This window comes from Heteronotia binoei, chromosome 1, assembly GCF_032191835.1.
Source record: "Heteronotia binoei isolate CCM8104 ecotype False Entrance Well chromosome 1, APGP_CSIRO_Hbin_v1, whole genome shotgun sequence".
Classification (NCBI taxonomy): domain Eukaryota; kingdom Metazoa; phylum Chordata; class Lepidosauria; order Squamata; family Gekkonidae; genus Heteronotia; species Heteronotia binoei.
Window position 1 is genome coordinate 71,344,248 of NC_083223.1, and position 25,412 is coordinate 71,369,659.

Here is a 25,412-nt window from a genome sequence, read left to right on the forward strand (position 1 = left end):
TTCTGGCCACCCAATCCCGGCTCCCGGGCTGCCTATACCGGGACCATTAAAGGTCCCGGTTTAGCCAGCCCCGGAGGCGGTGGGCCGCGGGCGCCGGCGGGGAAGGCGGCGAGTGAGGGAGGGATCGTCCCTGCGCCTGCGCAGGGCCCCTGCGCACGCGCAGGGACGCTCCCTCCCTCACTCGCCGCCTTCCCCGCCCGCGCGCGGGGCCCGGCGGCAGTGGTGGAGGCCTCTCCGTGGCCTCCGCTGGTCGCTGGAAGCCCTCCAGAGACTCTGGAGGGCCTCCAGCGACCAGCGGAGGCCGCGGAGTGGCCGCGGGGCACCCGGCGCTGGTCCCGGAAGGCCTTCCAGAGCCTCTGGAAGGCCTTCCGGGACCAGCGCCGGCCAGCGAAGGCTTCCCCGCGGCCTCCGCTGGTCCCTGGAGGCCCTCCAGAGTCTCTGGAGGGCCTCCAGGGACCAGCGGAGGCTGCGGGGAGGCCGCGGGGCACCCGGCGCTGGTCCCGGAAGGCCTTCCAGAGCCTCTGGAAGGCCTTCCGGGACCAGCGCCGGCCAGCGAAGGCTTCCCCGCGGCCTCCGCTGCTCCCTGGAGGCCCTCCAGAGTCTCTGGAGGGCCTCCAGGGACCAGCGGAGGCCGCGGGGAGGCCGCGGGGCACCCGGCGCTTGTCCCGGAAGGCCTTCCAGAGCCTCTGGAAGGCCTTCCGGGACCAGCGCCGGCCAGCGAAGGCTTCCCCGCGTCCTCCGCTGCTCCCTGGAGGCCCTCCAGAGTCTCTGGAGGGCCTCCAGGGACCAGCGGAGGCCGCGGGGAGGCCGCGGGGCACCCGGCGCTGGTCCCGGAAGGCCTTCCAGAGCCTCTGGAAGGCCTTCCGGGACCAGCGCCGGCCAGCGAAGGCCTCCCCGCGGCCTCCGCTGGTCCCTGGAGGCCCTCCAGAGTCTCTGGAGGGCCTCCAGGGACCAGCGGAGGCCGCGGGGCACCCGGCACTGGTCCCGGAAGGCCTTCCAGAGCCTCTGGAAGGCCTTCCGGGACCAGCGCCGGCCAGCGAAGGCTTCCCCGCGGCCTCCGCTGGTCCCTGGAGGCCCTCCAGAGTCTCTGGAGGGCCTCCAGGGACCAGCGGAGGCCGCGGGGAGGCCGCGGGGCACCCGGCGCTGGTCCCGGAAGGCCTTCCAGAGCCTCTGGAAGGCCTTCCGGGACCAGCGCCGGCCAGCGAAGGCTTCCCCGCGGCCTCCGCTGGTCCCTGGAGGCCCTCCAGAGTCTCTGGAGGGCCTCCAGGGACCAGCAGAGGCCGCGGGGAAGCCGCGGGGCACCCGGCGCTGGTCCCTGAAGGCCTTCCAGAGCCTCTGGAAGGCCTTCCGGGACCAGCGCCGGCCAGCGAAGGCTTCCCCGCGGCCTCCGCTGGTCCCTGGGGGCCCTCCAGAGTCTCTGGAGGGCCTCCAGGGACCAGCGGAGGCCACGGGGAAGCCGCGGAGCACCCGGCGCTGGTCCCGGAAGGCCTTCCAGAGCCTCTGGAAGGCCTTCCGGGACCAGCGCCGGCCAGCGAAGGCTTCCCCGCGGCCTCCGCTGGTCCCTGGAGGCCCTCCAGAGTCTCTGGAGGGCCTCCAGGGACCAGCGGAGGCCACGGGGAAGCCGCGGAGCACCCGGCGCTGGTCCCTGGAGGCCTCCAGAGGCCAGCGCCGGCAGCTCCCTCCCTCCCTCGCCGCGAGGCCGCCGCCGCTGGACTCTCCGCCGCCCTGGAATCAGGTAAGGGGGCCGAAAGCGTGGGGGGGCGGGGGGCGGCCTTCCTTTCTTCCCTCCCTCCTCCCTCCCTCCCTTCCTTCCTTCCTTCCTTCCTTCCTTCCTTCCTTCCTTCCTTCCCTTCCTTCCCTCCCTCCTCCCTTCCTTCCTTTCTTCCTTCCTTCCTTCCCTCCCTTCCTTCCCTCACTCCCTTCCCTTCCTTCCTTCCTTCCCTCCTCCCTTCCTTCCTTTCTTCCTTCCTTCCCTCCCTCCCTCCCCCTTCCTTCCTTCCTTCCCTCCCTCCCCCTTCCTTCCTTCCTTCCTTCCTTCCTTCCTTCCTTCCTTCCTTCCTTCCTTCCTTCCTTCCTTCCTTCCTTCCTTCCTTCCTTCCTTCCCTTCCCTTCCCTTCCCTTCCCTTCCCTTCCCTTCCCTTCCCTTCCCTTCCCTTCCCTTCCCTTCCCTCCTTATGTTCTTATGTGACACAGAGTGTTGGACTGGAGGGGCCACTGGCCTGATGCAACAGGGCTTCTCTTATATTTTTATGTGACACTGAGTGTTGGACTGGAGGGGCCACTGGCCTGATCCAACAGGGCTTCTGTTATGTTCTTATGTGACGCAGAGTGTTGTACTGGATGGGCCACTGGCCTGATCCAACAGGGCTTCTCTTATGTTCTTATGTGACGCAGAGTGTTGGACTGGATGGGCCACTGGCCTGATCCAACAGGGCTTCTGTTATGTTCTTATGTGACGCAGAGTGTTGGACTGGATGGGCCACTGGCCTGATCCAACAGGGCTTCTCTTATGTTCTTATGTGACGCAGAGTGTTGGACTGGATGGGCCACTGGCCTGATCCAACAGGGCTTCTGTTATGTTCTTATGTGACGCAGAGTGTTGGACTGGATGGACCACTGGCCTGATCCAACAGGGCTTCTCTTATGTTCTTATGTGACGCAGAGTGTTGGACTGGATGGGCCACTGGCCTGATCCAACAGGGCTTCTCTTATGTTCTTATGTGATGCAGAGTGTTGGACTGGATGGGCCACTGGCCTGATCCAACAGGGCTTCTGTTATGTTCTTATGTGACGCAGAGTGTTGGACTGGATGGGCCATTGGCCTGATCCAACATGGCTTCTCTTATGTTCTTATGTGACAATACTGACTTTGGTGGACCCAAGCACTGATTCAGTGTAAGGGAGCTTTGTGTTTGTGTCTTCTGGTGCAATTTTGTTCTCAGATCCTGTATTTACTTAATCAGTATATGGGATAAGGCACTTTCTCAACTGTGCTGCATAATGCAGCCTATTTATTTTGTCCTGTTTGCTCTGTTGGCTCTATCTGCGCCACCTTCATCACTTTCGGGGTGCGGATCCCCCAGTGGGGTGGTCTCCCGACTCCCTCCGCCGGCTGTTTCTGATAGCCCTGCGCCCCCTCTTTCATTTGATATGTGTCCCGTGCGGGTGCCACCCTCCCGCCGGGAGATGCAGCAAAATGAGCCCCCTTGAGGCTTATGGCGGCAGGGCTCGGGGGAAGCGAGCTAGACTGCTGTTCTTTTGAGGGGTTATAGAGTGTTTCGAGCCCGTCCCTGTGGCATCGGTCCCATCGTTGTAGGGCCCAGGGGGCCGGCGCAGCGGCCTGCTGAAGCAGCCTGTCGGTCACTTCCGGGTTCCTGTCCTGCATCTCGACCTGTGTTATTAGTGACAGGCTGCTTCGGCGGGCTGCTGCGCCGGCCCCCTGGGTCCCACAACGATGAGACCGATGCCACAGGGACGGGCTCGAAACACTCTATAACCCCTCAAAAGAACAGCAGTCTAGCTCGCTTCCCCCGAGCCCTGCCGCCATAAGCCTCAAGGGGGCTCATTTTGCGGCATCTCCCGGCGGGAGGGTGGCACCCGCACGGGACACATATCAAATGAAAGAGGGGGCGCAGGGCTATCAGAAACAGCCGGCGGAGGGAGTCGGGAGACCACCCCACTGGGGGATCCACACCCCGAAAGTGATGAAGGTGGCGCAGATAGAGCCAACAGAGCAAACAGGACAAAATAAATAGGCTGCATTATGCAGCACAGTTGAGAAAGTGCCTTATCCCATATACTGATGAAGTATATACAGGATTTGAGAACAAAATTGTTTCCGGCGGTGATATTTGGGGGATTTTTGGGGACGTCACAGGAAGTGCTGTGAAGTCACTTCCTGTTTCCGGCAGTGGCATTTGGGGGAAATGATGTCATTTGGGGGAAGTGATGTCAGAGGAAGTGATGTCACTTCCCGTTTCCGGCAGGTGACGCGGGGAAATGATGTCACAGGAAGTGGTGTCACTTCCTGCTTCCGGCGGGGGCATGCCATCACCGGAAGTGACGTCACCGGAAGTGACGTCACTTCCTGTTTCCGGCGGCGCGCGCACACCCCTACCTTCCCCCCCCCAGGTGTCCCTGGCTGGCCTTCAGACATTATGGTCACCCTAGGGTCTCCAAACCAGGGGATCCCCTGTCCCCACCTGGGGATTGGCAACCCTAGAGGGGGAATGGGAGGTTTGGTTCCCAGAGCCAGGCTAGGACACTCCTGGAGATTTGAGGTTGGAGCTTGGCAAGAACAAACCTCATTGGGGTACAATGTGCAGAGTTTATTCTCCAAAGCAGCCATGGTCTCTGTAGTCTGGAAATGAGCTGAAATTCCAGGGGATCCCTAGATCCCACCTGGAGGCTTTGCAATGAGTCATAAGCATGTAAGAAGAGCCCTGCTGGATCAGACTAATAGTCCATATAGTCCACCATGCTGTCTCACACAGTGGCCAACCAGTTCCTCTGAATGGCCAACAACAGAGCCTAGAGACAGAGGCCTTCCTCTGATGTTGCCTCCTGGCTCTGAGATTCAGAGGATTCGTGCCAGGCACAGATCAGGGGTCTCAATGCATAGATGAGAAAGTGGTGCCAGGAAGAAAAGTTCAGATAGATTTTTTTAGGCACTGTGGAACATTCTGGGACAAGTCAAACCTGTACAAAAGACACAGAATTCACTTGAACCAAAAGGGAGCCAGACTGCTGGTGATCCATATCAAAAACATGGCAGAGAAGCTTTTAAACTAACTCAGGGGAAAGGCTAACAGGAACTAAGGATTCTCTAGTTTGGGACAAGTCAGTTCAAAGAGATGATTGTGAAAACACTCAGGGTAATATTGATAGGAGTGTAACAGAACTTGGGAATAAGGGCATGATGGTGACTGAATACCATGTGTGGCAACTAAGGGAACTAGGGAGGTAAGGATTACTGGAGAGGGAAACACATTATTGTTGTCTATATGCCAATTGTTGGAAATGTAACAGTGCATAAAGCACAGTGGAATGCTACATCACAAGATACGTGTGTGTTTAGTGTCTAAGAAAAATACTTTACTAGAAAACATAGGGAAAGGGGTTACATGAAAAGAAAAGAAAATACAGCCTAAAAACAAAGAAGTAGAAGTTTTTCCCAAAGACTCCACCTCTTATATATGTGAAGAACAGCATGTACTATCTCCAATATACTGATTAGCCAATAGTCAGTCTTAAGATCACCTCATTAAAAATAGGACCTCCCCATTGTTGGTGGGAAGATTCTACTCAATACCCAATTGACTTTATCCTAAACTTGTTTACTAGCTACAGAAACATCAGCTTAACCCTTTCAGGACTGAAGGGATGACACTTGCAAAACCCAACACCAATGCTAGAAGTCTCCAAGCCAAGACGGGGGAGCTGGAGTGCTTGGTGTTCAATGACAATTTAGATATAGTCAGTATCTCAGAAACATGGTGAAATGGGGGGAAATCTATGGGATACAGTCATTCCTGGGTATAAACTGTACAGCAGGACAGGGAAAGACAGGTTGGTAGTAGTGTTGCATTGTACATCATAGAATTAAACTAGAAAACACCACAGGAATAAACTGTCCAATGGAAGTTATATGGGTAGAAATACTGAGCCCTAAGGATTAATTAAAAGTGTCAAGAGTCTGGGCTTGATCCTGGATGCCACCTTGTCTATGGAAACCCAGGTTGTGAAAGTTGCCAAGCTCGTGTTTTTCCAACTGTGCCAAGTTTGGCAACTGGCTTCCTATCTGTCTCGCCCCAACCTAGCCATGGTAATCTATGCAATGGTCACCTCCAGGGTAGATGAGAAACAGAGTGTTGGACTGGATGGGCCACTGACCTGATCCAACATGGCTTCTCTTACGATGATTGCAGTTCACTCAACACAAGCCTACCCTTGCACTTAGCCTGGAAGCTCCAATTGATCCAAAATATGGCCATGCAGGGTCTTACAAGGACCTCTCAAACTGCACACATTCAACTTGTGCTGCATGAGTGGCACTGGCTTCTGTGGAGCACCAGATCTGGTTCAAGGTTCTGGTTTTAACCTTTAAGGCCCTTAGCAGTCAGAGGACCACATACAGGGCTGGTGCATGGGAGTAGGCAAGGTAGGTGGCCGCCTAGGGCACTACCTCACCGCAAGGGCAAGCGCTCCTTCCCCATCTCTGCTTGTGCTGACCCTGATACTCCACATCATTCTTTCTTGGCTCTGATCGCTCAGAGCTGAGAAAGAACAACGCAACCCATGCCCAGATCCCTTCAAAGCTAGGGAGGGCTGGGCAGGGTGCAGACTGAGCATTCTTTCTTTGCTCCAATCACTTAGAGCCAAGAAAAAGCGATGTGGCCCCTTCCCGGCTCCCTCTAAAACCAGGAAGGGCCAGACAGGTGGCATACCGAGCATTCTTTCTCAGCTCTGAGTGATCAGAGCTGAGAAAGAACACTTGTGAAAAGCACACCATCACAATTATGTCACTTTCAGGTGACATAATTGTACCGTATGTATTTTGCGCATGCAACTACAGTCTGGGGGAGGGGCATAGGGGTCTGCCTGAGGTGGCAGAACCCCTAGCACCGGGGCTGCCCACATACCTTCAGAACTGCCTCTCCCAGTATGCCCCAGGAAGAACATTGCACTCTAGCAATAAGAACCTTCTGGCCTGAGAGAGGTCTGGCTGTTCTCAACTAGGACTAGGGCCTTTTCAGCCCTGACCCCCTTTTGGTAGAACTCGCTGGCTGAGAACATCTGCACCCTACAGGATCTGCTATCTTTCCATAAGGCTTGAAAGGCAGAGATATTCTGCCAGGCATTTGGTTGAGGACAGCAATAGTCTGGAACTCTCATACTCCCACCCCACCTCCCTCCTATTCTTCCACATCTGCATCACCCAGGGGCAAAAAACTTCTGCCATCTGGACATTAATCTACTGCTGATGTGTTTAGTATTTAATGCTGTTTTAATTTCTTTCATCTATTGTATATGTTCCTGATGTATGCTGCCCTGAGCCCTATTCTTAGGAAAGGGCAGCCAACAAATTGAATTTAATAATAATCATTATGTGTTAAAATAAGTCTGTGAGCTCTCATATCTTGTTTACTTCTCTAAATAGTAATGACATTCTGCATACTTACATGAGTGCATAGGGTTGTCAGCACTGGCTCCCTCTAAGAAACCATCCATAATCTCTTTTATTCTCAAACTTGGCTTTGCCTCGCTTGAGGACATTTCACAATTTTTTAATCTCCCAACTCGTATTACTAATTATACTTTAATTGTCATTCTATATTCTATGATTTTGGCATTTAGAATAATGTGGTTTCCTAATACTGTGTTTCTACTGCACATGTATGATCTGATTGCACATTACTTGGAACAGTCACTGGAGTCAGGAGGACTAATATCCAAGGGTGTTTTTGTTACATCTAATACTCTCTTTAATATTGCAGAATCTAATTTTAAATTCTCACCACTTCAAAAAATCTTTAGACAAGCAAGCAAACTCCTGTCCTCGTTCCCCCTGTCTGTTTTGTAAGATTTTGATTATGTGAGATTAGCAACTTAACATGGATTAGTTTATGATTCCTAAAATATACTTAAATCTGCAAAACAAGCCATAACATAGATTTTAAAAGATCTTATTATCCATATTTTGAATAATTGCTTTATACAGTACAGTGGTCCAATGCAAAAATAACATTGCTCATCCCATCACCCAAATTAATGGATCAGGGACATGCTGGGCAATTGTGAGCTCCCTCCTCCCTCCTTCCTTCCTCTTCCTTGGGGAGGGACGGTGGCTCAGTGGTAGAGCATCTGCTTGGGAAGCAGAAGGTCCCAGGTTCAATCCCTGGCATCTCCAAAAAAGGGTCCAGGCAAATAGGTGTGAAAAACCTCAGCTTGAGACCCTGGAGAGCCGCTGCCAGTCTGAGAAGACAATACTGACTTTGATGGACCGAGGGTCTGATTCAGTATAAGGCAGCTTCATATATTCATATATATATTCCTTCCCTCCCTTCCTCCCTTCCTCAACCCTCTCCCATTGTAGCATGAATTCCCCCTGCCCGCCTTAACCATACTTAATACTAGTCAGGGTTTGCTCTTAATCACAGCTTGTAAACCAACTTCAAAGCATGATTCTGCTTAGTGTCAATCACAGGTAAGTTCCACATTAACATATATCCTAACCATATTTAAGGTAACCAGGTGAATTAATACTAGGCATGGGACAAATGCAGACTGGGCCAGTTTCTTAAACACAGGATGCCCTACAGACTACACTGTGCCTGATCTGGGACTATAATAACCTTTCTCTAAAGGTTTAAGAAATAAATGGAAACAAATCATTAATTGCATGAAAAGTCATAATGAAAACAGAATTTGATATAAATGGTGTATATTTGTACAAGTGTAAGTATACTTTTTGGTAATTAATTGAGTAGCTATGCAATAATATGGTGTCATTGGTATTTATGTATGTTTACACAAAATTGAGAGAAAGAATACAGCTATGTGCTTCCTTTTTTCCAAAACATGCAAAGCAACATAAAGAATTTTAGGATCTGAATGTTGACTTCTTCTACAATGTTGAATTTCCTGTACACACTTTGCCTTGTGTACTTAATTAAATATATTGCCATCTAGTGGGAGATTTAGCTGAGTTGAGTGGGTTCTACAGCTCTTATACTACAGTAAATCTGTGGAGGATCTTATAACATTCAGTAGTTTGTTTCATGTTTTATATTAGTTCCAGGATACTAGAATCTGGAGTATTCCCAGTCCAGGTTTTACTTATAGCTGGAAGATTGCTGTGAAGGAATGGGTTAGACCTTGTGTTCTTTTGTTTCTCCTGAATAAAGTTACTCCTTGATGATTAAAAGAGACTCTTGCCATATTCCTGAATTACTATAGAAACTTACACTTGAGCACAGAATGGATTTAGACAAACTGGCTGCGGCCTACCTTTGAGAAAGGAAGGAAGAAGGAAAATAGATGAGGGAGGAGGTAGAAAGAAAGCAACTTTAAATGTATTCTCCAAGCCACTGGCTGGCATGGCTTGAAGAAAAGAGAAATGCCTTCTCCAAGCCAGCAGACAGGATGGTGGGGGCTTTGAGAGCCACACAATATGTGTGAAAGAGCCACATGTGGCTTCTAAGCTGCAGTTTGACCGCCCTTGCTGTGGCATATGTCAGTAAAGCTCTCTCAGCAGTCAAGTGTTGCTGAGAGAAAGAGAACCTTTTGCTGTTGTGTGGAATTGTTTACATTTACTCTTGTACCTATATGGACATCACTTAATTATTAATCACAAGCGCATTGCAACAAATGTTCATCATTGTTTCATTCCAACTACCAGCTCATATTGAACAAGGGATATTCCATCCAAAGAATTTGTTACATAATTGGCATTTGAACCCAGCTTGTCCCAGTTCCATATCCAGCAATAAAAATTGCTTGGTCATCCTGCTTTTGAGAGGAACAGAAGTATATTTTCCTAACTTTCCTAAACTGCCCTATCCAGCAATGCATTGCTGTGTTTTGGGAATCACTCCTGGTTTCTTTTCCAGCATTAATAGATTCACAGCCCAATCCTGAGGGCTAATGTAGTAGTAGTGGCTAGCCACCAACATAATAGGAGCACCACTGACCAGAGCCCTATGGGCATTCTGCAGCAGGGAAAGGATGTATGCCCCTTCATGAGATACAGATTGCATAGTTATCATGCTGGAGTCCATAGCAGCCTTAGCAATACCCACCAATCAGGCAGCAATTCCTGGTGATGTTCCCCAGAGTGGCACACACAGTCACTGCTCCTCAACTCTACTCCCTCATACCACAGACTGCCTCAGGACAGGAATTACTCCATGAAAGCACAACCCAAACAGAGGCACATGGCCTGAGTGCCCCCCCACAGCCCCCAGAGGAAGGGTGCCCACACAGCTGACAGGCTGCCCACCTGTCCCCCTTGCAAGAGTCTGACTGGCAGCAGCAAAATGCAAGACTGAGTTAATCACTGTTAAATCTAAATTGTGTATCTGTCTTGCTTTCAATAACAGGGCTAAAATGATAATCATGCCTATCTTGAGTACCTGACTTTATATGAACAGCATATAATTACTGAACCCAAGCTTAAGTGTGTGTGCCAGGATTTGCTCACATTTATCTCTCTCTCTTTTCCCTCTCCTCACCCTCTATTTTCTTCCTGTAGTTTATTTTAGCTAATAATCCCTTGAGACATAAGAAACGAAACTCTCAACTGATTTAAATTATGTTTGTCAAGACATAATCAGACCGATAGCTATTTTCAAAAATACAACACCCACAATCTAACACAGGACTATGAATTTTGAATCCACTACCATATCAGCAACTGCTTTCAAACTGGAGGGGGGGGGCATGGTTTCAAAAGCAGTTATGGGATATTGAGAAGGATGGCAAGGGTTGTGAAAAACAAATATCTGTAGGAAATCACTTTACAGTGTCTCAAATAAATACATGAAGCCTGTTTATACAAGAATCATTATCTATTCTGCCACAAGCATTGCTTGAATAAGGTAGGAGGTCCTTAATGAAATCCATGACTACCATTCTTGACTCCTTTTAATTTTGTCTCTGCTGCTGGCCTGAACCTGACTACATATTCCAAAGATTTAAGGGCACGTATGCATTTTCTCCCAGTTTCTTCCTCCCACTGCAGACATCCACTTTGCCTTCTATACTGTCCTTGGTAGTCTGATGGTCCCCCAGAACAAAATTTCAGGAAAAGAGCAAGTGAGATACAGCAGGAGGAGACCATTGATAGAAAGAACAACTCCCTGTTTGTTTGTTTGTTTGTTTGTTTAAAAAAACCTTATGTATCCTTAAGTCTTTGGAACTGCATGACTGAATACAGACAACTGTTGCTTGTAAAAGCACCCCCACCTACCAGGTGCTGTACCAATTAATTATATAATTCTGGAGTAATTTTGAGCCATGTTTATAGAAGTACATGCCACTATCAGGAAATTGCTTGGGAACCTTATGACTTGGTCAGGCCAGGCCTGTACCAAAACCTTCTCAGTTGTGGCCCCTACCCTGTGAAATGCACACTCAGATGGCACCTGTATCCTGCTGGATGTTTAGTTTCTATAGGACATGCAAGCTGAATTATTTAGGTTGGCCTTTGGAGGGTAACCACATATTTGGGATGTATTAATAGTGGTATGATGATAGCCACATATTTTAATATTTTAATGTTAATATTTTATATATGTTATTCATTTTTATGTTTTTACCTTATGGGTTTTAAGTCACCACAAGACCTTTTGGGTTGAATAGCAACTAAAAGGTAAAAGCAGTACCCTGTGCAAGCACCAGTCGTTTCCGACTCTAGGGTGACGTTGCTTTCACAAAGATGGAAGGCTGAGTCAACCCTGAACCTAGATGGAAGGCTGAGTCAGCCTGAACTCAGCTTCCACCAGGATCCAACTCAGGTCATAAGCAGAGCTTAGGACTGCAGTACTGCAACTTTATCACTCTGCACCATGGGTCTCTTGAGCAGCAACTACAATCATAAATAAAACCAACAATTTCATATTTCTGCTTAACTGCAACAAAATAAGAGAACTAGATCTATATTCTCATTAACAATGTTTTTGGTCCGTGTAACTAAAGCAACAAAAACAACCATGAAAACCCTGTTAAATTGCAACAACAAACTCTTTCTTATGTTTTCATTGTGCTTGAGAGAAGTTAGACCCAAAAAGGGAAAGCTCCCTAAATGCTGGGCATACCCAATAAGAAGTATAAATTGAGCTACATGGTGGATGGGACAGGATAGTAATGATGGATAGCCAATGATTCCTTTCATTAATCGAACTCCTGCGATAAACAAAATGTCTGCATCAGTTGGGTTTGCCAACCACTAGGTGGGGCCTGAAGATCTCCTGGAATTACAACTCATTTCCAGACTACAGAGATAAGTTTGCCTAGAGAAAACGGCAGTTTGGGTTAGTCGGCATTATACGCCACTAGTGTCTCTCCTTTCTCCAATGCTACCCGCCCCCCCCCCAGGCTCCACCTCCAGATCTCAAGGAATTTTTTAACCCAGCATTGGTAACCCTAGCACCAGTCTGTCTCCTCTAAACAGATAACATTTATTGAAGCAAAAGCTCATTCACTGCATTCCCATTTTATAATGGGCAGGAACTTTAATTCTAGAAGAGAAATAAACAATATGTTCACTGCATTCATTCCTTATCCTGGATCTTCAGAAAGAGATTAAGGATTTATTCTATGATACAAGCTGTGATCCTCCCTTCCTCTATCAGGATCTCCCGCTCAAACAGATTGAATTCAGTCCTCCAATAACCATTTCATTTGGACGTCCCTACCGTTCACTCCTACTCACATTCCCTTGGGGCCAAGATGCCTTGGGATCCTGACACTGTTTCAGCTGCAAGGGGAGCTTTAAAGCATTAAGTGAGGCACTTGCAACTTCCTGGAAAGTTTCTTCATCAAGTGGATGGAGGTGATTGTGAGGCAGTTAGGGCTTTTGGGAAATGGCAGGAGACTGACTGACAGGAAGCAATGTCAGGTCACTTTATGGGGATAGGAAGGCAGCCAACTGGCTGAAAACATATGTCTGGGGTCATATGATGGGTGCATCTATAGAGAAAGCAAACTATCGCACAGCAGAAGACAAGACTTCTCTCCTCCACCAGGTTCATAACCAAAGGAAGATCCATGCAAAGCGATCCATGTGGGAGTATGTGGGGGTGATAGCCCTTGAATAGAAGTATAGGGCCAAATCATGCTCCCTTTATGAGCCTTCTAAACCAGCATGCAATAGGATACTATCACAAGTAATAGGGGGATAGTCCCTTGTAGTGAAGAATTAGCCAAATGTGGGAAAGTCACTCATGGAGGAAGGTTTAAGCAGGCCACTGGCAAAAAGAGTAAAGCACTCCCTTTCTGTCATCTCCCAGTTCTCCTCACTGCCTCTGTGGCTGACTTTTCATTAAAAAAAACCTTCAGAAGAAAAAAAATTACACAACCGCATATTACATCTAGCTTGGTCCTGATGGAGTCATTCATCACCTTGGATGACTTTTCTGTATTTCACTATAGCAGATAAGAGCAGTACATTAACAGAGTGCAAATAACAGCTTGTTTGTATTAATCACAAAATTTCAACTCTAGTAAATCCTAATGAACTTAATAGCAAATTTTGTAAATTCGGGAAAACTAGCAGTAAATGATCATATACGGCATTATGAAACAGGATTAAATTTGGTGAGCATGCATTCTTGATTGCCTCTCTTCTGTTTCCCTGAAACAAATCTCTATTACATTATTGGACATAAAATGCAGCATGACTCATTATCCAAGGGGGTGTGGGGGAACAACCTTTCACAAATACATTCAAGCCTGCTTGGAAATGTGGCAGGTACAAATTATTTTCTGTCCATCACTGACTGTAGGTACTTCACACTTTTCTTACATACTTCACACCAATCACAATTCATCTCTGGAAAGAAATAAGCTTGTCACACAGTGTCACAGCTGTGCTCCCACTTTCTTGGCAGAGGTGCACAGCAGAAAAGCCTTCAAAAGTCAACATGAGCAGAATTATTCATTGACCATTTTTTTCAGACAAAGAAATTTTGCATGTGTGTTTCAATGTCATAAGCAAGGTGCTTCTATTATTTCTAAAGATTCCAAATATTTAATCGACCTGTGTGTGTGTATGTGTGTGTGTTCTAAATACAGCAGTAGATTTTTAAATGTTTCATTTCATACAAACAAGAGACGGTATTGCAGATTTAAATTTTGAGCACTCTTACATATTATTGCTATGCTTAAACTCTGGAGTAAAAAGGACTACAAATAAAATTGTGGCCAGGCCTTTCATTTGGTTGGACGTTTCATGTCACTGAACTCATAATTAATTTTGATAAGGTGTTTAACTATAATATAATTCAATGCTGGTCATGTTCACTGTTAATTTGTAAAGCTGTTAATTGTGCCTAGTATGATAAGAATTATATTTAAATCTTGAGCAATGTAATAAAGCCAGCATCTATTCTCAATTCACATTTTAAATACCCTCTCCCTAGATTTTCCCTCAATATATACATGTTTCTTCTAAGGGTTAGTATAAGTAAACTTCCAAATATTCAGTGTAAAGAGATTTTGGTGGTTAAAGCTTGTTAAGAGATAATTCCCTTTGAGATCAAAGCCATGGATGCATTTCTTAATGCTGTACTTGAATCAAAATATATTACAATGCACCAAAACGAGCACTTTGCCTGCAAAGGTAAACATTTAAAACTTACCGGAACTGAAATCTGAGGATTATTTTTCAGTTTTCCAAGCATGGTAAAGCCATCAATGTTGATCTTTCCCCGTGGCCTTATACTTAGAGTTTGTATCATAATGCAGTCCACATACAGAGTGATAGTGCTTTTTTCTATACCAACCATGACCTTGTGCCACTGGGAATCAAACAAATAGGGCAAATCCAAAAATGTTGCTGTCTGGAGACTTCCATCAGTTCCTCTGTATGAGTATTCAAGAGACTTGGTTTGTCCATTAAACTTCAATCCAACTTGTTCTTTCCCAGAAGAGTCCAGAACTTGCCAGAAGCTCCAGTACTTCTGCAGCGTATTGCCAGCCATCCGAAAAGTAGTTAGAATGGAATACTCATCAGGTAATCCATTAGGATATAAAGATCTGTATAGGGTGGAAAATAATGCAGGCTTGAAATTTTTGGTTATTAGCTGTTTTGGATATGTTGTTACTTCAGAGACAAAATGAGACAGCTACCTCAACATTCCATCTGTGCACTGGTAGTTTTGGATGCCTAGAGTACCATTAGTTTAACTGTCCTACTGGCTAGAGAATTTAAAACTCAACATTAACTTTAAATGTCACAAATAACTCCAAGACAAGGCCTTAAGCTTAGAAATTTTTGGCCAACAACAAACCAGAGGTGGCTGGGTATTAGATCAAAACTATCTTGTTGACCTGTAACAGCATCGTTAGGCAATGTGTGATCATATTTACACCTGCCTTGTGCTCTTCAAGACTGCCTCTCTCAATATGCCCCTAGAAGAGTGTTACACTCCAGCAACAAGAACCTTCTGGTGGTCCCCTGCCTAAGAGAACATAAGAGAAGCCATGTTGGAAAAGGCCAATGGCCCATTCAGTCCGATCCTCTGTGTCACACAGTGGCCAAAAAACCCAGGTGCTATCAGGAGGTCCATCAATGGGACCAGGCCTGAGAAAGATCCAGCAGTCCTTGACTAGGCCAAGGGCCTTTTCTGCTCTGGCCCCTGCTTGTTAGAACTGTCTGCTGGAGAACATCCATGCCCTACAAGATTTATTGCCTTTCTGTAGGGCTTGCAAGGCAGAGATGTTCCGCCAGGCATTTGGGTGAGGACAACAACGATCTGACACTCTCATACATCCACTTCCCCTTTTCTCCATATTCCCTCTACTCAGAGGGTGGCTGATATTGAAATTGCCATCATCTTGAGTGTAGGGGTATTATCTATCAGAGAAACTTTTAATGTATTTAATATCATTTTAATCTAATTATGAATATATTTATTTCTAATGTAAGCCACACTGAGCCCGCCTGTATGGAAGGGCAGCCTAGTAAATTGGATGAAATAAATAACTAATATACATTAGCAGCTATAAAGTCAAGGGCTACAATGTTCTTCCTAACTACACCCAAAACCTGCTGTACTCAATTTGACCACCATCCCTTAAAATCAGAAGACAATAGTAACTTTGCTTTGATGGATTTCTTAACCCATCAATGGAATTAACACACATATTCTTATTTCTTTCCCATTCAGACTACCAGATTTAAATTTGGCAGATGCTTTCAGTTGGTTCTTTTAAAATTTACTTTTCAAAATTTTAAAATTAATTTTCCTGCCAGCTTCCTCTGTTTAAAAAAAATAGTTTTAATTGGATTTTAGATGTGTTAATACTACTATGTAAAATGTTTACTTGGCAAAGGTGTGAACAAAAAGTAATGCAAATAAAACATCAGTGATAGTGGTGACAAAAGTGACAATGATGGAGTTATTAAAATTACCACAATATTTCAGGTAAAATTTTAGTTGAGTGAGCATTATCAGGATATATGATGTTGACAGTGAAACAGCCACACGGTTGCTTCCTCGTGAGATCTATACATTTGCTGACAATGGAGTCATGGACTGAATTCATTATTACACTATGGGTTTTAACATCTTTAACAGTACAGCTCTTCAACTGACATGTACAGCATCACTTCTCAGCACACTTTAATTACCTTAATATGGGTGTGGTAAATGTAGGCTGAGTTGCAAATTACATTTATAACCCACCCTTCCTTCTTTCAAGGAACTTGTTGGGGTCCAAGTTTACCTTCACAGCTATTTTGTGCAGCAGCTTCTATCAAGACATGACCACTTTTTAGTGTTACGTTTGAGTGGAAGTATGGAATGTAAGTGCTACGCACAATTCTATCAGAACATACAATCACTGTTTCTTCTGAAAGGAGTAACCCACATATATTCCAGCTCTGAACACATTTCAGGCCTCAAATTAACCTGATGTCTGATACAGTGGGAGGATAGCATTTAGTACATTCATTCTGTACACACAGTCACAGTGCCAAGAACGTAACAACTGAAAGGGGATATGACAGTCAATTTATCTGTGAGATGTGTAGCAGTGGAAAGTTTCACACGACCTTTCCAGTGTACAGCAGGAACCAAAAAATAAAAGCATAAGCTGCTAAATCCTAGGCATATCCCTATGTGATCATGGGTCTCCTGCTCGCACATTCAACATTCAGATGAGACAGCTTCTGGTACAGTACTACAACTGTTGCTTTTTAAATGTTTTCAGTGGTCATTCTACCCTGACTTAGTAGCCCAGCTAGCCTAATTCTCTTTGGAACTCAGATCAAAGCAGGGTCAGTCCTGACTAGTGTTTGAATGGAAGACCTCCAAGGAATACAGTGTCATGATGAGGACTCAGGCAATGGTAAGCCACCTCTGAGGTCTCTTGCCTTGAAACCCTTATGGGGTCACCATGTCAACTTGACAGCACTTTATACCACCACCAGCATCCATTCTACAAGCCAATGTGGGCTGGCTCCTGTGTAAGTCACATGACCATCCTCTCCCTCGCAGGAAGGTGGTGAGGCAGGATCTTCAGTCCCCTGTCATGCATGGAAACAGTGGTGTAAAGAGGCCCTTCAATTTCATTTCCCAAGAAATCAAGTTTAATTTCAATAAAATAACTTCTATGTTATATGCTGTCTCTCACTGAGGGAAAAAAACCATACTAGCGACAAATAATTTATTTTGCATTATTTATTGGGGATGGGGAAATCACTGGAACAAAACAGATAATCTCCAAGTTTTTATTCTTACATTAATTTCCAAGGTTTCCTTGGAGATATGCAAATCAGAAGCACTGAATAATAATTGAAATTTGCTTCATTCCACAAAGGAGGTTTACCAAAGAAGGCAGCATTTTGCATGCTAGACTTTTTCATCATAGTGTCAGCGCTACAATTACTGCTTCATAATCTTTTCGCTGCATTAAAATGTTTAGAATCTGGCATTTCAAAATTAGCTACAAGTGCAAAAGTGTTTCATTAATCCTGGTGAAGCATGAGAAAAGTTGAGTCTAGCTTTGTACATAGATTGTGACCTCCCACCCAGACTTTGAACCCAATGTCCACTCTAGTTTTCCCCCTGAACAGAATATAACTGCTGTAATCTTAAAATGGGCAATTGGCAATGCAAGACCCTGAGTGGCTGCTTAGTGGGACTTCCTGTGTTAATTAGCAGAAGCTCATGCTTTAAGGGAACACTGTCTTGGACTTTACTTTTATATTTCCCAGCTCCATACATAAAGACTATACTAATTATCACCTCGTTGATCCAGGGATTCTGAACATACTCCTTTACTCAGTGCTTACTATGCCTAATTCTAGCCCCCTAGCTAGAAAGGGGGCACAAAAGGATGAATCAGTGCAGAACAGACAGAATCTAAATACGTGTCACCTCATAAGTCTGAAGTGATTGAATTGTATAAATATTAATATTACATTTTATTTTTATTTTATAAATATTTATAAATAAGTACCCAGTACTTGTCAGTTACCCCAATGCCCAATACTGGTGGAGAGCGGCAAGCTTATTTCTGACTGAGCAATTTCTCTGCACATCCTTGGCTTCGCACAAAGTTAAGTTCCATTAAACAAAGGACTTTCTTTTAAAAATTAAAGCTAAAAAATGAAAAAAAAATGAAAAATGAATAAAGTTTCCACATAACTTGCTGTCACTGCAGCCATAAACAACACAAATTTCAGCATTTATTTCCAGGCAGAAGACACAGGCAGGTTCATCCAGAGACTGAGGAGCGAAGTGATCAACATTTTCATAAATTATACAACTCTTAAACTCTGTTAGACCTCATTTCTCACTACTGTTTCCCAGTGAAGAAATACATCTTCTTGGAGAAAATTAATTAACACTCCCATGTAATTAAAGAGACAACAGCCTAACTCAAGCAGCTTAAGAGCTGATGCATCTCTGTTGTTCTTACAGGACAGGCTCAGAGGAGTCCAGCCAAAGTGAACCATTTAAGTCAAAGCCATATCTTTTCAACAACAAACTCTGTCTCCTACTCAAGGAAACAACCAAGACCCAGACTACTAAATTATTTGAGTAACAAGAGGCCGTTATTACTTGAATATGTCTGTACATCCAAAGATACAGGGATAGTCTACTATTTTGTAACTAAGCTCATAACAGAATAGATTCTATGATCTACACGGATATAGAGAATTGCAGCTATTCCTGGGTGCTCAAATTAATACACCACTATACAGTCCTGTGGCCTGATCCCATGAATGATGCTCACCGTGTTTGATAGAGCTTACAGCCAGGAAAGTGTGACAGGATTTCAGCCTTAATGATTTAGCTTTAGGTAATAGAATGTTTCCTGTTTTGAGATGGATTACTGAGTAACAAGGATTGAGAGAGCAATCTTAAACAGGTCTACTCAGAATGCTAGTCAGGTGTATTCAATAGTTAGTGTTGTTTGGATTGCACTGCAAAAAACAGAGAGGCACAAGACAATTTTGTGGTGTTATTTATTTAAACCCACCTTTCTCATAGGCAACTGGAATTCAAGACAGACAACTATATAAAAACAGATTTTAAAAAAATTAAATTATTAAATTTGTTGGCAAAAGCCTTGTAAATTACATTAATAATATGCCATCTCGTGAAGATACTTTGTGAGCTCCTAAACTCAGCACAACTACAAGGGGGAAATCCCCAAATGTACTCCAAAGATTTTTAAAAAGAGATCTACATTTGTATTAATAGCAGGCTTCTGTCTATGGTATGTGCATAACTATTCTCCTGAAGTTAATTTAGAAGTTAAAACAACCACCAAAATACTTGTATAATTTTCTCCCAAGAAGTTTATGAAGCTTTGTTGGAAAAAAATCTCTTGAGGATTAGTAACATAAAAGTAAAAGATATATTGTACTATTATTGTCACATTTCAGGGTCATTATATTTGCATCTTCTGAATATATACAAAATAGGGAACATGATTCCTGATAGGCAAGAATTTGGCTGAAATAAGAGTTCTAAATAATTCACAATATCCCTTTATATCAAAATGGAAATTTTTAATTCAACTTGTAGTGAAAGAGTTTGTACAAGTTCCTCTTCATACAGTGCAAGTTTATACTTTTTATACCCTTGTACTATAATATTATGCCTAAAATAAAGCACAGAAAGAGATATATAAAAAGATAGAAGAGCCCCTAGCAAAGACCAAGTGAATCAATGATGCATAATCTTATGTAACAGATCCTCATTGGACTGCTTTCCACTTGGGGAAGGCCCAGCTTCCCAACTGATACATTTTACATAAGACAATTACACCTATTTCTCCCTCATATATAAGTTTACCATGGCATCCATGAGCTCAGACTTTAACTCATGCTATCCATTGTGGGATAATTCCAGCCAACCTTTGTAACTCCTCTAATGTTACCTGATCCCTAAAAAGACATGATCCCTGCTCAGACCAAGAAAAGGGCAAGTCAGATGAAGCTGATGGTATATTACAACAGTATGTAAAAAAATCGATCTATTTGGCCTATAAAAGCCCATTGTGACTCTTTCAGCACTTGTGCTTGTGAACAGCACCACTGTAACTCCACCAGATGGAGCTACATGCAATCTATTATGGAAAAGGAAAGACAGTGAGGCCTTTCAGCCAAATTGCAGGAAAGCAAGCACATTTCCTGCATAATAGCTGGAGCTGTTGTATTCCAGTCTAATATTAAAAATAATTACATGCTTCATATATGAATAAACGATAGTGTAGGGGTAGTGAGGTGTAACGGCTTTACTAGTAGGTGCTTGGAATGATTGCATTACTCACAAGCAGGTTATTCAAGCCGCATCAAATGTTTACCCTCCTCTTCTGAGGTGACCTTTTGTGATTCACTCATGGAATTGGTCATAATTTGGGCACCAGGAATGGATGCCTGTAGTCATAGCCTGCTGTGCTTCACTGTGGCTATGACCTTTTTCCAGTTCACACAGCATTGTAATTGTGGCAAAAAAATAAATAAATTCTACAATATTTTAGAATGATTTATAAATATTAATAGAAACCTTTTACATTGAAGGATAGAAAGCTATTCTCATTTCACTTTTTTAAAAACAGGTCATTTCCCCATAAAATCTAAAATACAGAAAAAAATTAATTAAGATGTTCACACTTAAAATTCTGCTGCATTAAATTGGTTGAAGCTGGGGGAGAGGGAAGAGTTGGGTCACCTGCAAAACTGAGAATACCATGCATAAATTTCTTCTTCCTGATTTGTGCAATCAGTTTATGTTAGGTACTTCAGAGATGCAAAGCTGTTATGAGCCTATGCAGCAAAAGGAAAGAAATTAAGTAATATTTAGCTTTCTTTGGGGCCAGGGCAAAAAGTGACTCAGTGGAAATACACACTCAAATTTATGGCAGTGCTTGAATAGGGACACAATGTGCATCCAAGTTTTGCTTGGATGGAGAAAGTATGCCCAAATGCACATAAAGTAGATTACATGAGGATTACTTTTTGGTGTATAAAATCCTACAGTCTGGCTCAAATGTACGTATAATGCTCAGTGGCCTGTATCCAATTCCACAGTTCCAACGACCTAAAGGCACTTACATTTTCTCAAGAAGGGGCTATGATTTTAACCGATTCCCCCTGCCTGTTGTGAATCCCATGAAATGTTGTTCCTGAGTGTCAACGGCACAGAGAGGGGTCAGTAAAGGAACAGGAGGAGGGCCTGGCAGACACATACATCCCTGTTTAAGTCTTCAGAATTTGTGGTTGGATTCAGACCAGTATCACATTACTCAAGTTACTATTCAGCAGTTACTTGCAACTGAGTGCAGGAATGTCCTCCTTTCATTGAATATTTTTGTGATGATTCTCCATCCACTGTATATGAGATGGCTACTTCCTACACACAAGTCCATACCATTTCTGGTTGATGAATATGCATGCACAAACTCACCTTGAGTATCATACTGCGGGAACAGAGACAGAGTGCGAACTGGAGCATTGTATGGAGGGACAGACCATCCAGCTCTTTGCTGTATATCCAACTACTATTTAAACTCACTCAAAAAACAGCTGGTTCAGGCAGATTCTTGGTAGCTTTGTACAGAAGCAGAAGAAAGAAGACTTGGAAATAAGGGCACTTTTTATTTTTTTTGTAATTGGCTTTTTTTGTAACTTGGCCAGCTGAGTAAGTAGATGACAATACATTTAAACACATATTTAAAAGTATACAAAAAGCCATTTGTTGTGTTACCTAGTTGGAATCCTGAAGTCTACATTTGTGCCTAACTTGTAAGCCACTTGCAAGTCTGTGGAGCCCACCACTCGCCGGATAATGCCTCTGGAAGCTGCTTTATCAAGCTGGAACTGTGAGATGAGATCATATCCTAAAAAGGAATAAAAGTGTAAATTTGGAAGTTTTAGACTGAGAAATACTGTAAGTGGAATAACACTTAACACTGTCTATAAATAGCAGCTTTTCCCCAATAAAACGAGAAGCCTTGTAGAAGTAAAAATCAAGAATGGAGGAAGACCTAAAAATGCTTTAAAGTAATTTCTGTGATAGAAGCACATTTGTAGCTGCAAGTATATACTTGCCTGGTAAGTCATCTTGGCCAATCCTTCTAACTGGGCAGAGGACGGTCTGTGTGTTGGAACTGAATGTTAGTGGAAACCCTGCAAGGAATATCAGATACACCATTAGCCAATTCCATGGAGGTGAACTACTCAGCAAAGAGCAAAGGCACTTATTTATTAAATTAATCCCACATTCTCTGTATCTATTGATGCCCAAGACTGCTGTCTGTCCTGATTCCCCGAGGCAGCATTTGTTCCTAATTAAATCAGGATGCAAAAGACTCAGGAAGACAAATTAAGGACATATTCAAAAGAAGGAAAATATTCTGGTGCAGCTGAAGTCCATAGCTCAAGACATTGCAACCACATTCATACGGTTTAGAGGACAGTGAATATTAGGGATAAGCACAGTTTGGGAAGGCCCAATTCAGGGCTTGCAAACTGGGCAGCCCCAAACTGAACACCCAAGCAAAACCTGCCCAAACTGAACTGGTTTAGGGTGTCACAGGCTGGGTGCAAGTGAGAGAGCAAAGTTCAAGTCCAGTCCAGGGTCAAGCCAAAGAGTTCAAACTGAAGCCAGGTCAGGTAGTGTAACGTACTCGAGGCGGAGACAAGAGTAGGGCAACATGGTTTATTAGGAGCACGTTGCAAGAGAGGGAACACGCGGGCCGGGTCCCACTTATATACAATCCCCGGTACAACCTACAGGGTTGGTCAGGCCAATCCTGACCCGTTGAACTTCCCGCCACAGCTGTTGATAGGCGGGGAGATGCGCGCCCTGCGCTGGGGCTTCTGGGACGGCCCAGTTGCCCCTGCGCCCGGTCGCATATTATTTACTGATACACTACACCCCTCCCCCCCTGGTTAATGAACATAGTCTTGCAGATAGGCGGGGGGTCGGCGCTCTCAGGTGGACCGTCTGGGGAGGTCCTGAGGGGGAGGCACCGCCACCGCATCTGATGCCGCGGGGGACCCTGGTGCGGACGGTGGCGGACGGACTGGTTCTTCGGCACCTTCGGGCTCTGGCGGTTCCGGTGCTACCTGGGCCGGCGTTAGGGGTGATGGGGCCGCGTCCTCCGGTCGGTCCCCGATGAGCTCCTCTCCGGCTCTTGCCTCTTCTGTGTCTGCCAGTTCCTCTGGTAGCGTGCGGCGCCTCAATTGGTCTATGTGCCGCCGTAGTACCTGGCCCCCCTCAGTTGATATGTCGTAATGGCGGGACCCGGTTACTCGTAGCACTCGGCCCGCCACCCAATTGGGCCCCCTTGCGTAGTTTCGGGCGTAAACCGGGTCGCCCGCGAAGAAACCCCTGACTGCGTCCCGGACCTCGGGGCTCTCGCGGGTGTCTGACGCCCGGTCAGGGTGTAGTCTGTCCAGCCGAGTTATGAGCTTTCGCCCCATGAGGAGCTCGGCCGGGCTAACCCCTGTGACCGGGTTGGGGGTGATCCTATTGTCGAATAGGAATGCCGCTAATCGGTGGTCCCAGTCTCCCTGTACAATACGGCCCAGGGCTTCCTTGGTGGTGCGGACCATCCGCTCTGCCTGGCCGTTGGTGGCTGGGTGGAAGGGGGCCGACCTTATGTGCCTAATAAGGTATCGCTGGAGGAACGCCTGGAAGTCTGCGGACGTGAAAGCGGTCCCATTGTCCGAGACTATGGTGTCCGGGATACCGTGTGTGCTTAAGACCCTGCGTAATGCTCGGATTGCGGCTGCGGACGAGGTGGACCCTACGGGGATGACCTCGAGCCATTTGGTGTAGGCGTCCACAATTATCATGAAGATCTGCCCCTGGAATGGCCCCGCGAAGTCGAGGTGGAGTCTCGACCATGGTTTCCTGGTGGACTCCCACCTAGTGGCGGGGGCGCTGGGAGGCTCGGGCCGCGACTCTTGGCACGTCTGGCACCTGCGGACCCAACTCTCTATTTCCCCGTCCATTCCCGGCCACCAGACGTAGCTTCTGGCCAGGGCCTTCATCCGAACTATGCCGGGGTGGGTCTCATGGAGGGATTCTAGAACACGCCTTTGCAGCGGGGGCGGAATCACCACCCTACTTCCCCATAGTAGGCACCCCTTGTGGGCCGCTAGTTCCTCCCTCCTGGCCTTATAGGGTTTGAAATCTTCCCCCATGTTCCCCTCTGGCCACCCCCTCACCACCCAGTCGAGCACCCGTGCAAGTGTCTTATGTTTCTGGGTGGCCTTGGCGACCTCCGCTGCATGAAGGGGCGGCTCTGGGAGGCTTTCTATCAGCATGACCTGGTGTGCGGGGGCGGGGTCTGGACCCATTTCCGGAAGCGGCAAGCGGCTGAGCGCGTCTGCGTGACCCATAGCCTTGCCGGCCCGGTGTACCAGTGTGTAAGTGTAGGAGTTGAGGAATTGATTCCACCTCAACACGCGCTGTGACAGGATTTGGGGGGTTTGTCTATCTGGGGCCAGCAGACCTAAGAGGGGCTTGTGGTCCGTGGCTATGGTGAACCTCCGTCCGTACAGATACTCATGGAACTTGCGGACCCCCGCCACGATCGCCAAAGCCTCCTTATCTATCTGCGCGTAATTGCGCTCTGCCGGTGTCAGTGTGCGGGAGTAGTATGCCACCGGCACCTCCCTCCCGTCCGGGAGTTGGTGCCCCAGGACTGCTCCCACCCCGTACGGCGACGCATCGCAAGCCAAGATGACGGGAAGGCCCTCGTCAAAATGGTGGAGCACCGCATTGGACACCAGAACGTCCTTGACCGCCTGAAACGCGGCGGCTTGTCGTTTGCCCCAAACCCAAGGGGCTTTTTTATCCAGTAGGCGGTGAAGGGGCTCTGCTAGGGCTGCCTTGTGGGGGAGGAATGAGTGATAAAAGTTAAGGACCCCCAAGAAGCTTTGTAGCTCCGCTTTGCAGGTGGGGGCCGGAGCTTGCACGATGGCCCGTGTCTTTTCTTCCGTGGGGTGGATTCCCGCTGCGTCCACGGCGAACCCCAGGAACTCCACCCGCGGAACCCCCAGCAGGCACTTCTCCCTCTTGACTTTTAGCCCCGCAGCCTGGAACCGGCGGAGCACCTCTCTTAGGCGGTTGCCGAATTCTTCGGGGTCCGGGGCGGCGACTAAAACGTCATCGAAGAACGGCTGGACTCCGGGGATCCCTTTAAGGAGAGCGTCCATT

At 46.2% G+C, this 25,412-nt stretch overlaps 1 protein-coding gene across 1 annotated transcript in view; it reads right to left on the minus strand.

The window, feature by feature from the left end:
* COL9A1 (collagen type IX alpha 1 chain) overlaps positions 1–25,412 on the minus strand; it is a 117,502-nt gene that overhangs the window by 87,204 nt on the left and 4,886 nt on the right. Inside the window, exons 3-5 of the mRNA XM_060235570.1 lie at positions 22,292–22,369; positions 21,948–22,080; positions 14,361–14,757 (exon numbers count right to left, since the gene is read on the minus strand). Of these exons, the coding sequence (XP_060091553.1) occupies positions 14,361–14,757; positions 21,948–22,080; positions 22,292–22,369 (608 nt within the window). The remainder of the gene's footprint in view (positions 1–14,360; positions 14,758–21,947; positions 22,081–22,291; positions 22,370–25,412) is intronic.